The sequence below is a fragment of the Symphodus melops genome (assembly GCF_947650265.1).
Source record: "Symphodus melops genome assembly, chromosome: 9".
Lineage (NCBI taxonomy): Eukaryota > Metazoa > Chordata > Actinopteri > Labriformes > Labridae > Symphodus > Symphodus melops.
Window position 1 is genome coordinate 6,749,706 of NC_136699.1, and position 16,240 is coordinate 6,765,945.

Below are 16,240 nucleotides of genomic sequence, written 5' to 3' on the forward strand. Positions count from 1 at the left end.
GAACTACTATAGTCGTTTGTAGAAGTGTTTAAATTTCTCGCTCTGGTTGTGTTTAAAAGGAAACATCCAGAAAGTAATGAGTAGTTCTCCCCATTTGCAAACCTTTCTGAAAAGGCCATCAAAGTTAATATTTTGGTTAAGAGTTATAATTTTGTCATTTTGCCTCTGCATTTATTGCATTTTCATAATATAGGTTTACTATAAGTCTTTGTTGTTCTGTTTTCTTGACTTATCTTCATAAACCTTCTGTAAGACTATCCATGACCTAGCTACAAGCAAATGAATGAATGCAATCCAAAGGCAGAGTGCTTTAATGAGAAGAATATTAATGGATGAACTTTTGATCATTAATGAAAACTTGAAGCCTACAAGTCATCCTAAAACCTTAAAAATGATTGATCAGTGAAAAACCCTGCAAGTATTCACACCAGGAGAAGAAATGAGTCAAAGATTTAATACTTCTTAGTGCAGCATTATGAGCAGTTTAATATTTGTTTCCCATGAACTTCCTCACACAGACACAACTCATACCAACATCAGGAACTGCAGCAGGGTAGAGAGGAGATGCAACAGAGCTCTTCATTAACATTTAACACTCTCCTCTTTGAGGACATGGAATAACACTTTGAAAGATGCTTGTTTTCCATCTTGCAGAGATTATATAAACCCACAGACCTGTCTGCATTTTTCTAATAATCACTTATTATTAGTATTCATAATTGGGGAAAAAAGGAAAGGTCTGATGAGGAGCCATTGAGAAAAGGTCAGTTTTATTTCAGCCTTGTTCACATTCACATTGGTCCATCTGTTATCAAAATGTGATTAAAAAAAAAAAATACAAACATCTATTGGATAGTTTTTTAAAATCAACGAGTTCTATGAAGACAACAGTTTTAATTTTAAGAGTCAAACACATTTACATTTCAAAAGAAGAAAATATAAAATGTTTTATTTACAGTGTAAACAATCCTCTGCTGATGCTCCCGCTGCTTCTTCTTCAGTAAACTTTGGACCTACGAGAACAGAACCAGAAGGGACAAAGAAATCACTCAAATATTAACAGATGAAGAAAAATCATTTCATTTTTTTACTGAACTGAGAATCTCCACGTTTGACAATCAGGAGGATTAGTTCACCTGGAGAAGGCGGACAGGGAGAGAAGTCCGAGTAGGAACTCGAGGGCGTAGAAACAGAGCAGCACGGCGCTGAGGATGAACTCCAGCCGCAGGACGAATGTTTGCAGCAGCAGGTAGTAAACAGCCAGCGCTGCACAGGGAAGGAGGATGAAGAGCGACGCACAAGAAGCCAGAGAGCGCTCACACAGGTTCCCCTTCCAACCTGAGTGACAACACAACCAGGTCAAAGGTCAGGGCGTGTCTCTCATTCCTGTCGGTCACGCTGTTTTTCCTCCAGGAGAGGTTGCAATGATTTTTTAAACAATTATAACTTATAAATAAAATGTTTACACTGCACTTAATTAAAAAGTGGCGGCACTGCAGATATTAGCGCTTTGCTTAGGAACCAAACAGAAGAAGGAGAAGATTTACATTATTGATCCCCGAAGGTAAATTATGTTTTGTACACTGAATCATGGAACACACACATAGGCTGATTTATACGGTACACATGGAGACAGGATCTTATGGACATGCACTAATGGAGAGATGTCAGAGTGAGGGAGCCGCCCCTGGCAGGCACTCGTGAACTGGTTGGGGGAGGGGGGGGGAGGTTTGTGTCTTGCTCAAGAGCACATCGGCAGAGCCAGACCACTTCCTGGGCACTGGTCTCTTCAGCTACCAGACCAATTTACAGATTTTTGGTCCGTACCGGGACTCAAACCGGCGACCCTCCAGTTCCCAACCCAAGTCCCTCCAGACTGAGCTCCTGGCCTCTGCCTGCAGCTAAGCGCTAACAAAATGGCCTGTCATTTAATACAGTTGGGTTGCTGATTAGACAGAAGACATGAGGGTGTGTGAATGCATTAATAGTTCACTAGTTAACTCACCGTAAAAGATCCGGAGAGTCTCCAGAGCGAGGAAAAGCAACAGCAAAACCACATCCAGAACCAGATTATCTGATGGGTAGGGGAGTAAAATCCCTGCAAGAAAAAGAGAAGCTGAAGTTTATCAAGCTTTTTTTTTTTTTTTTTTTTAATCGCACCCAAATAACCTGAAAGCAAAAGTTTTACAGCAAGATCACAGAATCCTCACAGAAAGTCACAATGGCACAGCTCCTCCTAACTGACCTTTATAAATAAACATCAGGATCTCAGCCAGGTAGAAGGCAGCAAAGTACCAACTGTTCAGGTAGAAGAGGACCTGCAGAGGAGTGGATGACAGCTGCAGGAAAAGTCGTCAAGGCCAACAGAGGAACATGTGTCACGAACATACAACACACAGCACACATCACTCTCACATCACATGTAAAGGATACAATTGGTTGGCTCCCTGCAGAGAAGAAGAGACGATACCCTCAGAAACAAACTAAAAACAAAAAATGACCGCAGCATGATTTCCCTGTATATGTCAGTGTTTTTAAATTTATTAGCAGATTTGATCTATTTTCCCCATTAAATCATTTCTTTTTTAGTTTGTATTAAACTGTATTACGTTTTGCAAAAGGTGGATTCAACTAAAAACATAGCAAGACAAACAAAAGAAAAAATACAGAGAAAAGGAGAATAGTAACAGTTGTAGCGGTTTGATTTTTAAGGAGTAGATATGAATGATCATAGCTACCTAAAAAAGCTAACATGCTATACAACAGTAATTTTAATATTTCTTTGAAGTACTGTGTTATAATGAGTTAAGAACAATGTTTTAACAATATTTAAGTAACCAGAAGCTTTGTTTACTTTCCGAGCTCTGGACGTTCTCTATCTGCATCTTAAACTACAGAAAGCTTACTAAATCATATTCTCGCGGTGTTTCACTCTCGCGATGATTCCGTCACAGTGTTAACTGCAAACTCACAGTATTAATTACAACTTTAACTACTTTAATAAACAAATTGTTTTTGTGTTATTTCTTAGTGTTTATTTGTAAAAAGGGATGCGTGACTTACCTGGCGCCATGTTTGATTGCCATGGAAACAGCTTGAGGGGGAAGTTCTTCTTCTTCAGGTTTTTTTGTTAAACCGAGGAGGCTTTGACTTGCTGCCCCCTGCAGGCTATGAGTAATACTACTACTACTAGTGCTCCCAATACGCTAATATAAATGACTTCTACCATAGATAGATAGATAGATAGATAGATAGATAGATAGATAGATAGATAGATAGATAGATAGATAGATAGATAGATAGATAGATAGATAGATAGATAGATAGATACTTTATTGATCCCGAGGGGAATTCAGGATTTTTTTTTTTTTTCATCTTTCCTACTGTAACATATACTTTCTTCTACTAAGATGAAACATTTTCTGAATAGGCTACTACGAGCTCATATAAGTCTCATATTAAATTAATCTATTTTATACTTACTATAATTATTGTGTTTTTGTCCTGTCATTATGAAGGTTTGGTAATTGTGTCATTGATACATTCAAACCATAACACAGGGTTAAGTTGAATGGAATAATTGTACATATAATTGAACACAAGTCGGAATATTGTCATATTTTAATTGTTGATATTGTCTCATCGGAGTGTTATTATAGGTATTAAGAAGTGGTTGATGTTTAAAGTTGATGTCCTTGTTTGTATTTGGTGTTGAAAATAGAATTAAAATAAAGCTCACATAAAGCATTCATTTTGTACCACAAGCAATATGTGTATCATCGTGCATTGTGTAAGCTACTTTGAGGGGACTTCATTTTATAGTTTATCTGTACTTTATTTTTTGTCCGTAAAGAAAGTTTTTTTAAAATCCAATGGCAATGCAGTCGCCTTAAAAAAAATGGACAGCATGGTAACGGGGCTTTTAAAACGATTAATCTTTAAAAACTACAGCGCCCGTCAGCCTCTTACTACGTGCTGATTGGTCAGAGCGGTACGATGGTTTACGTGGCATTGCTGTCCTTGCGCATGCTCAGTAGAGGTCTCTCCCGGCAGGAAGATGGTGTCTATCAAGATGCGGTCGTGTGTGTTGTCAGTTTTACTTCTAAATGTTTTCTACAGCGTAGTCTCGTCTTTGTACTTTCACATCGGAGAGACGGAGAAGAAATGTTTCATAGAGGAAATTCCCGACGAGACGATGATTATGGGTAAGTGTCGGCGGTCGTACCAAGTCACAAGCTAAAGCTAAAGGCTAGCTTTCCAACTTTAGCGAGTTAGCTCTTCGGCTAAGTGAGCTAAAGTTGTCTGTCGTGCTCTCAGCAAGTTCAGACAAACGTCACTTTGGTGGCATGATGTTGGTTTACAGATATGTCATGGAATTGCAGAGTTAAGTTATCGCGTGACATACAGTTTAAATCAGAATTTAGTTGCAGTTTTGCCCTGGTCAATAAACGGTTAATCATACAGATGTTTTAGATGTCTTAATGGTGCCATGTCGGATATAATAAACAATTGAATGTTTGTAGCTATACAGGAAACAAAACTTACTAAAACCACACGAATATTTATGAGGATTTAAGAAGCTAGACAACATCATATACCAATTTTAAAAGTATTTCACATGTTGAAGGAACTGAGGAAAGGTGTGAAATTCCCCTTAAATCCAAATTCAAAGGAGATATATACCAAACAGGAGACTGTCCTCATGTAACAGTTTACCTGCTCCTACAAACACCATGATCTCTATGAATGAGGCAGGGTGACACTGACAGGAAGTGACCTAAACATTGTGTTTGACATTTCCTCTATAGTGGATCTATCAAGGATTGTAATATTTACCAAACAACAATGAAGAAAAGCAAATAGAAGATGTCACAATAGTTGTTGTAGTTTAACACTGTCCCTACAAGTATGTTATGTTAGTAAGTATGTTATCTACAAGTATGTATAATATAGCTTTAAGAACATAGTTTATGATTGTGTTTGACTGTTAATAAAAGTAGGATACTTAGAAGGACAAGCACATGTGTTTCACCTTTAAGGTTAGGTTCAGATTCAGGGAAAAAAGGAAGATTAAAAATGCATAAAATATATATATATATATATATATGTAGTTGAAAAGGAACACATAGACGATATAAAAGTTAAGAACAGAGAATTTAAAAAGTAAAGTTTAAGGGAAAAACCAAAAACGTGTTGGTTCCTTTGCAGCTCCTAATCGATCTGACACAAACTACTTTCTGTGATGTGAGGTAAAATTAAGAAAAGACATCATCTCCTTAAGGTCTGTGTATGGCTAATGTGTTTCTCTCTACTCATTACAGAAGTTCCTTTTTTAACACAACACATTTCTAAGCCTGTGAAAATGTAGTTATGTAGATAGAAATCTGACTGTCCTTGTTTAACAGTTGGGCAGGTTGTGTAAAACCAGCATGACGTGTTTAAAACAGACAGTGACACTGACAGGAAGTAAGTCTTAACATTTCCTCCTGCAGTGTGCAGACACGTCTGCAGAGCTGAACAGAAGTAAAGGAAGATCAACTAACAATATGTAGACTGAAAAACGTGTGAACATGCTTATCATGAAGTTCTGCATAACAATAACTGTATTTAAATAGTGCTTTTTAGGACACAGGTGTAAAATGGAATAAGGCATTTTCATGATGACACCTGTGGGTGTGTTTGTGCGTGCGTGTAGGTAACTATCGGACTCAGCTGTATGACAAACAAAGAGAAGAATACCTGCCAGCCACTCAGGGTCTGGGGATGTTTGTGGAGGTCAGAGATCCAGACGACAAGGTGAGCAAACTTAACACTGTTTTATAGAAGGCTCTGTTTACTTTATGTCCATCAGTGAGTAACGTGTGTGTGCGTCCCCTGCAGGTGATTCTGTCTCGGCAGTACGGCTCTGAGGGAAGGTTCACCTTTACCTCTCACACACCCGGAGAGCATCAGATCTGTCTGCACTCCAACTCCTCCAAGTTCTCCCTGTTCGCCGGAGGCCTGCTGGTGAGGAAGCCAAGCGTGGAAAACACATTTCAGTTTTATTAGTTACATTGTAGTCGAGGTGTGGGGTTCGACTTTTATAGCTGCTAGATTCAACACAGAGGAACATTTAGTCCTGCTGTGTTCACTGAAGATGGGAATGTTTGCAACTCCATTATTTCCTCCACTTTTTTCTTCTTATAACTACTGAACTTATTGATTATTATCATAACTAAATGCTGTTCTCTAGCATTTCCAGAATCCAGTTTTATTGACCCAATTCAAATCTTACATAGTATTTAATGAATACAATTTTTACTGAAGTTAAACTCACAGTACAACCTTCACTTTTGGATTATTAGGATGTTTTCATCATCAGTAGTCGCTGCTTCACGGGCATGTTGTGTGTTGCAGAGGGTTCACCTGGACATTCAGGTGGGAGAACACGCCAACAACTACGCTGAGATTGCTGCCAAAGACAAACTGACGGAGCTGCAGCTGAGAGTGCGCCAGCTGGTGGAGCAGGTTGACCAGATCCAGAAAGAGCAGAACTACCAGAGGGTCAGTCTTTGTGCTTTTTTAAAACAGACTGAGGTGGAAATGTGCTCGGGGACATTACAGCCCACCGAGCGGTCCAATTCGGTTCGTCTTGGTACGGCGCACATTTTGCAGCGTTTCCATAGACTAATCCCGGGAAAGATTCCCAAATAACCGATCCGTACCGTCCCACTTTTTGGGACCCTTCCGTTGGTATGCCAAGAATGTGGAGCCGACCCGAAAAGGTGGAGCTAAACACTGCAGTCCGCTGATTGGTTGAAAGAGTCGTCACTTCAAATAAACGGCCGATTGTTTACGTCTGTATTTCTCCTCGTGGCACACAGCCTTCTCTGAAACAAAGCTTGATTGAGTTTTTGTAATAAAGAGTCACATGTCAGAGTAGATGAACTGCTGGATGTCTTCCAGTGTCGGTTTTGTTTGTGTCACATTTTTCTCCTTCGTTTAATTTAATAGTTAGTGGTTAGCTGCTATTATGTAATGCTATTACGTAGCTGATGCGGCTGTCGGCATCCGGCTTACTCGACGCCTACCAGATAGAGCACGGGTGGCTGTGGAAACACAAACAGGATCAGGCTTTACCGAACCAAACTGTACCAATCCGTACCGGAGTGCTGTGTGGAAACAGGGCTTAATACAGTTGCACGCTGCAAGTTCATGGTACATACATGTATATTTATCCTATCTTCATGATTGGTCTGCGTCGTTTTGACACTCAGTGAAATATTTGAGAAGGTGCACGTCAAACTGCAGGCTCAGAGGAACTCAAACCTCCACCATATGTTATGACGTGGATTCAACACAGAAGTATAAATCTGGCTTTAGTGGGCCTTAGTAATGTTAGATAATAACAATAGTCATATTTTTTTTAAACAAATGGAGTGTAGGTTTTAAAATCTTTAAATCTGATCGCATACTGTAGATGTTTTCAGTGTCTAAATCAAGCGGTGCTTTTTTTCTTCTGACCTGATTCGTTTCTGAAAGAGCTGCAGAAATAAAAGGTGCAAACATTTGAGAAGGCGTCCTGCTCATTTCCCATAAAACATGTATTGTGCAGTCCTGTCATTCAGTGACGTGAATTGTCCTCAGTTGTTGAGCGCCCTGCTGTCTTTCTGTCTCTTCAGTATCGTGAGGAACGTTTCCGTCAGACCAGCGAGAGCACCAACCAGCGGGTCCTCTGGTGGTCCATCGTGCAGACTCTGATCCTGGTGGCCATCGGAATCTGGCAGATGAGACACCTGAAGAGCTTCTTCGAAGCCAAGAAACTTGTGTAAACTTGGGAAGTGTGTGTGTGATGTGTGTTTGTGATAGAAAGTATGTGTGTGTTTTTTGGTCTCTACTGAGTGATGCAGGACTGAGCGGCGGCGGTCACCGCTGTCAGACGAGATGTGATGCAGAGAAATCCGACGGCAGATTCAGCTTGAAAACAACATCATTAGTTTATGTAGATCTTATTTCCACTGTCATTTTTTTTATCATCCCTGTTTGCAAAAGGCCCGTCATATTATCAGGGAAAATGTGGCAACTATTTATTTCAAATGTACAAAAAAAATATGTCCCTTCAACACTTCTGTCTGTCCTGATTACAGTTCTGCAGCACAGATGACCAGAACCAGTCTACATGTAAATGACAGAGCTGCATGTTTCATGTGTTTTCTATGAATCTGACCTTTCTTTCTTACTCACTGTGATGAGTACATGATGTGTTACTGGCCACTGGAGATGTAGTTCAGAGTCAAACATGATGATGCAGTTTGATAGTTTAAATATTTGGTGACAGTTTTCAGGTTTCAACGGGGTGAAATATTGTAACCTGGAGTCATGTGTTAAAGAACAGCCTGTAGAAATGCTCTCTAAAGACGCTTCAAACTAAAGAGCAGATCAGTGAGGTCCAAATGGACTCTGGTGTCCATTTATTAAGGTCTAACTTTGTAGAGATCCTAAGGTTATACTGTCAGACACTTGAGCTGCGGTCACTGTCAACTTTAATGCTCAGTTCACATCTGTATTTGTTGGGCTGCCCTCAGTGCTTTTTAAATGTGACCTGTATCAGACTACTCGGGGTATCCACACATGAAAGTTATCAAACCTGATTTGAAAAGATCAGATTCCAAGTGACTTGATCTTCACACTTAAGTGCAAACATCTCAGATTCAGGTGTGAACTACCTTAGAATAATAATCTGAGCCCGTAGGGGACTGAACGACTTTCAGTTGATATTTTTGCAACGCGCATTAAGTATGGACCCTCTTGTGTTGCTGAATCCTTATCGATAAAATCTGCAGTCCATGCCCTTTCAGACAAACTCAAACGTCAGAAGTGTACATTTGGCTGTACGTTATCAACAAAACCAGATTAAATGTCAATCAAAGAGATTTAAACTTTAAACTTTTTTTTTTTGTGGATACCACCTCTTAAGATTTCTCTCTTAAATTTTCAGGTTTACTCTTTGAAATCCTACCAAATGCGTCTGTCTTTCTGTTTGTTACCGTGTGTGATGGATTCCACATTTTTACTGTGTCCAAACTGAATGTACACTTCTTTTCACCTGATTCTGGTTGATGTTTGTTTGCTGGTGATGGTGTCGAAAAATTCTTCTGATTGCGATTAGTCTGCTATTGATCGCGTAGCTCCATCTGAGGGCTGTCAATGCTTTTTTTTTTTTTTTTTTTTTTTTTTTTTTGGGTTAATCAACCTTTCTGCTTCAGCTCCGACAGTTCATCAAAGAGAAATGCATCTGAAACTGAAGAGAGAAATACCTGAAAATTTATGTCAGACGTTAGATTATAAAGAAACTAATATGAGAGACGGGTGGTTTATTCTTTTATTTTTAGAGCTTTCCATCTTCAGCTGTTGAGATTTTCTTCCCTTCCGTATATTTTATTATTTTCTGGTGGTTTGTATCAAAAGGTAGATTTCAGTTTTTTTCAGGGGTTAGAATTTAAATTAGTTAAGGTTGAACAAGGGGCTTGAATTTACTGAATTTGAAATTGTCCACGTGAAATCGATCTAAAATTGCACTCAAAATAAAGTTTTGTCACATTTGGTTTAATCTTTGAAGAAGTTTGTTTTTATTTTCACTATTTCACAGTCTATAAAGTTACTTTTTGAGATGATCTGAGTGTTTATTAAAATGTATTTTGAGTGAAAATAAGTGCAAAAGATCTTGGAAAACAAGAAAATCTGTACAAAAACATTCTTGTTTCCTTGTAAAGTAAAATAAAAAATGTTGACAAATTATCTCAGGGTTTGTATTGCTACCTTATTAGACAAGGATAGACTATATTGATCATAGACAGTACATATTAAGCTCTGTGATATTGATTAAGAAAGAAAAATTACACTCCATTTGAAAATAACGTTTAAGTTTTATGCTGTTGTGATGTCTTTGGGGAAAAGAAACAATGGAACACAACGATAAAGTTAAGGAATAAATCGAGCAAAAAAAGAACATGTTGAAATAAAATGGGAAAATTATAAGAGCGACAGAGTATTCGTCTCTGAAATTGCGAAACTAAAATTATATCTGAAATCTTCTTATGACGCTCTTACACTGGTAGGAACCTTTGGTAGTAATTCCGTTTCCGGTCCTACCTTATTACCGGTCGGACAATATTACAATCGCCTCCTGTTTGATATTTTCCATCGTGAAGTTGTCGTCAGTTGTTTCCCCGGTCGGCTCTTTTTGTGTTCAAAGTTATTTATTTTTTCTATTTTTAAATTTGATAAACACTTTGACCGACGCTGTCGTTCATTTTAAAGTCGACGGTTGAAGATGTTGAACCCGGAGCGGTGAAATGAGTGACCCGCTACATGCTACGTGTACAGTAAAACTGGCTGCTAGCTGACAGACCGGAGCCCACAAACAGCCGGTTATTCTGGACGAGTTATCGTCGACAGCATTTGTCAGCGAGCTTTTGTAAAGCTAAGTTGGCTGAGTGTTATCCTGGAGGACGAGTTAGCATGGAGGACACTTTGGTCTCCGTCAACATTCACTAATGAGAGATGAAGGACGGTTACCTTAGCAACAACACCACTGCTTCTGGGTTTTCTGTTTGTTTGAGAAGTTTTTTTGTTGATTTTATTTTATGAAAACGGACTGAACTTAGGAAACTGAAGCTGTCAAGATGATGTACTCATCGAGAAGAAAGCCTGTCCTTTACTTCAAAGAGGAGAGAAGGTAAGATGTGTCACTCCTCTTTATTTCTCTTCCTTAATGTTAAGTGTTGTCACGATACAGGGATTTTAAACTTTCATGTGATTCTAGTGAAAATTAAAATACACGTATACCTGTTTCAATACCATGGCTCCCAACATATAGGGAACTTAATACATTTCCATGATCACAATGTGCCAGTAAATCCCTGCACATTCTCTCAATTGTAAACATACACTGCGACATTAATGTTCTTAAGTGCAATTTTAACAGAGTTCAGAAATGTGCCTGTAAATTTAGATAGATTTATTTTTTTCAAAAATATTTCAAATTAGATAGATGTAGTTGTGTGAAGCTTCACTCAAAAATAAGTTAAGTTTAGACTTTTTGTGGACCCTCCTATACATTAAACTCGTGATACGATAACGGTGATGCGAAGTTATCTTCTAGTTGAGTGACCATCCTGTCTCCATTAAACACGTTTTTTTTCTCTGGTGTTTGATTGTTGAGATCAACACCATACACGTGTTTATCGATCTATCACTACAGATTGAACAAAGGTCGAACAAAGATATCGGCAGATATATCCATATCAGATTGTTTTCCCCCTCCTTGATATTTCTTCTTTTTTTCCCAGTATCGATCGGGCCTTAGTTACATCCCATATCATGATTTGTAACCGTCACATCAAGCTGCTGTGATGTTTGAAACCTCTTCCCCGTTTGGTCACTTTACAAACAAATTAAAACAAAGTATTGTATGAAACTGAACATTTTATTTTGCTTTTGAAGAAACGAAATCTTTAAAGTTCCTCGTCAAGAACAGAAGTGAGTAGACCTTTCATGTTTCAATCAGAGGTTTCCAAACTGTTCTCCAGGGGCTTTAAAAAGGTCATTCAAGTTCAGATGGAGATTCATTTCGAGAGATCCTTTTACAGTGAACTATTAGAAGGTGTTATATAGGTGTAATATATTACATTTGATATAAAGAGTTGTTAAAGCTCCTTCTATAGGGGTAAACAAATATTAGAAATCTTCGTTATCGTGAACGTTCACAAGGGATGGGATCAAGTATCATCACTGTCCTGGCTCGTGTTAAACAATGATCAAATCACTGGTGCCTAATAATCCATAACTGAATTTAAAATATGAACAATTTGACCGACTGCTCACTTCTCATATTGAAGCTTATGACATGAGGAAGTTGACAGGTTGATAAAATGAGTAGACATTGAAGAAAAGACATAAAAAGATGCATGATGTTTAATGAGAGGTGAAAACCATGAATCCTGCTCTCTTCTCTTTTCAGGAGCATTTTATATTTATCTGTGAATTGAATGTTATCATGTACAATTCTGTCATTTTCTTGAAATATATAAATGATCTCTTCATCCCTGGGTAGTCCTGTGATCCCTCGCCACATATCGCTCATCGTATCGTATCCTGACGTCACCTGGGATTCATGTTGACCCACCTCTCATGTCGACCGGTTTGGTGTCCTTCAAATACATGGGTCACATTAAGCTTTATTAGAGCTGGCTATGATCTAAACGTCCCTGTAAGAGGCTGTTGATGTTCAGACTGGTGACATGTTTGATACTTCCAGACTTTAAAAATAGCACACGTTTTAAAAGGAGACAGTGTCTGTTGTTGTTTTAGTGATCGATAGCATCATAAAGAACCAAAGCGTATGAGGCAATGCTTGGGACTGTAAACATCCAATCATATGCCACCCCTCGTCTCAAAGATCAGACTGGTGCGTCTTTCAAAGCAGTTTGATATTTTAAAGCTCAAATATTTGTTCTTGTTGAGACACAGTTTGGACTCCTCTGTTTCTGAATGCTTGTTTTTTTTCTTGCTGCTTGCTGCATGAAAGTGTTGAAGCAGAGAGTTTGATGCTGCTCCACGTCTGGTTCTTCACTCAGATGCTTAAATCTGAGCGGCTGCCTTCAGAAATGGTTCCAGACATGAACAAGTAATTCCTTTCTATTTCAGTGTGCAAGTTAAAGAAAAACAGCATCGTATCAGCTCACCTTCAACAAAGAGGATGAAACACTCTGTTCTGATGCTCAAACAGGAAGTGCTTTCTAATTGGCCAACACGGTACCCCGTGCCCAGCCTGTACATTTGTCAGGAACACATCCCAAAAAATAAATCAATAATCTGCGACACACTGAAAATCACTGGACTCTATTTTAATGTGAGTGAATAACACGTATGACCTTTAGCTTCCTAAGGTTCACCCCGCACTAAGATAACTAACACTGTGCCCCCTTACACTCTGAGATATGACCCCGACACACGGATAAATAAATCATGTGTGTATGCGTGTGTGTGCAATTAGTGAATGTTTTTTTTTTGTTTTTTTTTTTGTCTGCAGGAAAGTTCAGTGAGTGTTTACTGTTGTAAACAGCTGAAAAATGTTCGATTGTAGTTTTTCTGTATTCATTTAAAACATCTCTAACATCTGATTCATCTACCTTACCTAGACCTTTATGTTTGTGGAAAAAGAGATTAACACACACACACACACACACACACACACACACACACACACACACACACACACACACACTAAACCGTTTAAAACAAACGTGTATAGAAGGAATAAGTGTGAGAATCTATTTTCTTATTTGGTGCAGATCTTCACTTTCTTAAGGACCTTCTTTGACTCCCTGGATTCAAGTGATCCCTCACTTGATTGTCAAATGTGATTGGTTGTTTACAGATTGATATTTTTCTCAATCTGAAAGCATGTACCCGTGTCAAACCCCTGACTGAAGCCATCTCCTCCTGCGTGTGTCTTCGCAGGTTCCTGTCGGGTAAATGCACGGTCTACAAGCTGTTCGGCCTCTGCATGGTGCTGCTGCTCGTCTCTCTGCTCTGGCTGCAGCTCAGCTGTTCAGGTGACATGTCAGCTCCCGCGCACGAGGACAAACGAGCCCCCCAGCACCTTCAGGCTCCGCCCTGCCCCGCTGACAGTCGGGCGTCTGCAGCAGACGACCCCTCCTGGGGTCCTCACAAACTGGCGCTCATCATCCCGTTCAGGGAGCGCTTCGAGGAGCTGCTGGTCTTTGTTCCCTTCATGCACACTTTCCTCAACAAGAAGAAGATCCGCCACAAGATCTTCATCGTCAACCAGATGGATCACTACAGGTGAGGAAACACCTGACATCCCTACATCTGCCATGCGTACTTAATTTGATTATTTACATGTCTGTTACTAATGTTACATTAATGAATGTCACCTAAGTGAATACAATTTCCTGCTCAAGGCACTGTTGACATGTCAGAGAGTTTACTCCCTGTAAAGGCAAATGCTCCCTGTCCTCAGACCTCCAGACCTCTTGATCCTGAATTTGTCTGGATCTCTTACAGATTTTGTACCTTTAAATCCAGCCTGCAGAGGTCATATGTTGTATTTTTCATTGTTCCAGGTTTAACAGAGCGTCTCTGATAAATGTGGGTTACCTGGAGAGCGGTAACGACACAGACTACCTGGCGATGCACGATGTTGACCTGTTGCCTCTGAACGAAGCGTTAGACTACGGTTTCCCCGAGGACGGCCCGTTCCACGTGGCCTCCCCGGAGCTGCACCCGCTGTACCACTACAAGACCTATGTGGGAGGAATCCTGCTGCTCACCAAGAAACATTACAAACTGGTACTGAGCTGAGTTTCCTGTTTTTGACTTGATTTACTCTAATATCTAATAAATGTTCCCCAAGACGAACATCTTTGCAAAATCCTACAAAAAGAATGATCACGTGTTCATCTCTGGGCTCCAAACGCTGAATATGTTTTGAGAAAGTCCATCATTTTTGCATGCTCTGTTAATAGTGATTGAAATGCTGTCCTTGGGGGGGAATCTGGTTTGCATAAAAGTTATGAATTAATTAAAGTATAAAAGCCAGAGGATGTGAAGCATTTAGAAAGGATCCAAATATCAAATTAAAATGTATAATTTCAGAGAAGCACTCCAAACACCTTCAAGCTCTGCTCCTAATGAGAATATTTCAACAACAACAAATGTGCAGAGTTTGAATCATTTCTTCTTTCTGGAATTAGAATGTTTCTGCATCATTATGTTGAAGTGTTCAGTGATTAGATAGATAGATAGATAGATAGATAGATAGATAGATAGATACTTTATTGATCACGAGGGAAATTCAAGAATCCCGAGGGAATTATTTATTGATTGAAGATTTGAATGAAAAAACGTGAAATTATTGTCATTATAAATATGAAACTATTTCAGAAGGTTTGACTCAAATCCGCTGTATTCATTCATGTACAGAAGAAGGCTTTACAGAACGTGTGTGTGTGTGTGTGTGTGTGTGTGTGTGTGTGTGTGTGTGTGTGTGTGTGTGTGTGTGTGTGTGTGTGTGTGTGTGTGTGTGTGTGTGTGTGTGTGTGTGTGTGTGTGTGTGTGTGTGTGTGTGTGTGTGTGTGTGTGTGTGTGTGTGTGTGTGTGTGTGTGTGTGTGTGTGTGTGTGTGTGTGTGTGTGATGATAGTGCTGCATACTCAGTTGGTACAGCACAGTTAGAACACTCAGAGGAAGGATGTCATGTACTTAAGTTGTTACTGCAGGTCACAAATAGTCCCTCATGTTCCTGTGACATTCGTGTAGTGATTCAAAGTGTCCACCAGATGGAGCTGTTTGACCTGTTGACTTTTAAAAAAACCATCTTTTCTTCCACAGCCGAGGTCAGGTTTAAACAAGGAGAACTGTTTGTGTTTTCAGTGTAACGGGATGTCCAACAGGTTCTGGGGTTGGGGCCGAGAGGACGACGAGTTCTACAGAAGACTGAGGAAAGCTGAGTTACAGGTAAACTCCTCCAGAGGTGAACAACATGACGCCCTGTGAGAAAGAGGCTGACCTCTCCAGAGCATTGTTATCCTTTTCAAACATGATTGATTGTTTTTGGGATTATATTTAAGATGTTTTTCTCTGCAGCTGTTTCGACCGAGTGGAATCACGACGGGATATAAAACCTTCCTCCATATCCACGACTCGGCCTGGAGGAAGAGAGACCAGAAGAGAGTCTCTGCTCAGAAACAGGTACGACATTTACACAACACTGGCCCCTTTTCTTTATCCTTTATCATTTGGCGTATTTATCTCAGTCTTTAAAAAACATTCATTATCTTCATATCCTTTAAATTCCTTCACTAAACGCCTTTCCTCAACTAGAACAGGTTCTCCTTGAGTGTGCTCATATTTTAAAGTCGCACGTCTTTGGCTTTCAAACAGCTTCAAACAAGCGTTTTCTGTCCTTGAAAGAAGTCCTGTTAAACACACAGGTTTCTTATCAAGCAAAGTGTGAGAGAGAGCAGCAATCTGATGTCTCAACATTTGCTGTGTCGTCTTCGAGTTAATAAATGAAATACTGGTTTACACGTTTCAAAAGTCAGCACACCCTGTTGATATGTCCTTTTGAAACACCGTTCCACATCTTTAGGGAATCAGGGTTGTACATGTAGCATACGTGTAACACTTTGATGTGTAAACCTTATAAGAGAGAAATATACCTCTGGCTGTCTGTGC

The 16,240-nt window shown here is 39.4% G+C and overlaps 3 protein-coding genes and 1 long non-coding RNA gene across 7 annotated transcripts in view; 2 read left to right on the forward strand and 2 right to left on the reverse strand.

Annotated features, from left to right (window-relative positions):
- Positions 1-753: 753 nt before the first annotated feature.
- Positions 754-3,210, reverse strand: tmem216 (transmembrane protein 216). The gene is made up of 6 exons (XM_079352646.1): positions 3,064-3,210; positions 2,434-2,447; positions 2,246-2,339; positions 2,006-2,098; positions 1,137-1,338; positions 754-1,013 (listed from the first exon to the last, which is right to left on the reverse strand). Exons 1-6 carry the CDS (start codon positions 3,071-3,073, stop codon positions 998-1,000), a joined length of 429 nt encoding a protein of 142 aa, XP_079208772.1. The 5' UTR covers positions 3,074-3,210; the 3' UTR covers positions 754-997.
- Positions 3,211-3,994: 784 nt separating this feature from the next.
- tmed9 (transmembrane p24 trafficking protein 9) lies at positions 3,995-9,777 on the forward strand. Its single transcript, XM_079351762.1, has 5 exons — positions 3,995-4,205; positions 5,696-5,796; positions 5,881-6,006; positions 6,397-6,543; positions 7,662-9,777. Exons 1-5 carry the CDS (start codon positions 4,058-4,060, stop codon positions 7,809-7,811), a joined length of 672 nt encoding a protein of 223 aa, XP_079207888.1. The 5' UTR covers positions 3,995-4,057; the 3' UTR covers positions 7,812-9,777.
- Positions 9,778-10,088: 311 nt separating this feature from the next.
- The window catches only part of b4galt7 (xylosylprotein beta 1,4-galactosyltransferase, polypeptide 7 (galactosyltransferase I)), a 48,390-nt gene continuing 42,238 nt past the window's right edge, over positions 10,089-16,240 (forward strand). For 3 of the 4 annotated variants that reach the window (XM_079351759.1, XM_079351758.1, XM_079351757.1), the window contains exons 1-5: positions 10,090-10,717; positions 13,504-13,848; positions 14,130-14,355; positions 15,437-15,520; positions 15,650-15,754. In XM_079351759.1, the coding sequence (XP_079207885.1) occupies positions 10,665-10,717; positions 13,504-13,848; positions 14,130-14,355; positions 15,437-15,520; positions 15,650-15,754 (813 nt within the window). In that variant the 5' untranslated portion in view covers positions 10,090-10,664. Of the gene's footprint in view, positions 10,718-13,503; positions 13,849-14,129; positions 14,356-15,436; positions 15,521-15,649; positions 15,755-16,240 lie in introns of all 4 variants that reach the window. The other variant, XM_079351756.1, reaches the window with a different exon arrangement.
- Positions 10,966-12,939, reverse strand: LOC306828993. The gene is made up of 2 exons (XR_013779824.1): positions 11,172-12,939; positions 10,966-11,104 (listed from the first exon to the last, which is right to left on the reverse strand). It is a non-coding gene; the product is annotated as an uncharacterized lncRNA (long non-coding RNA).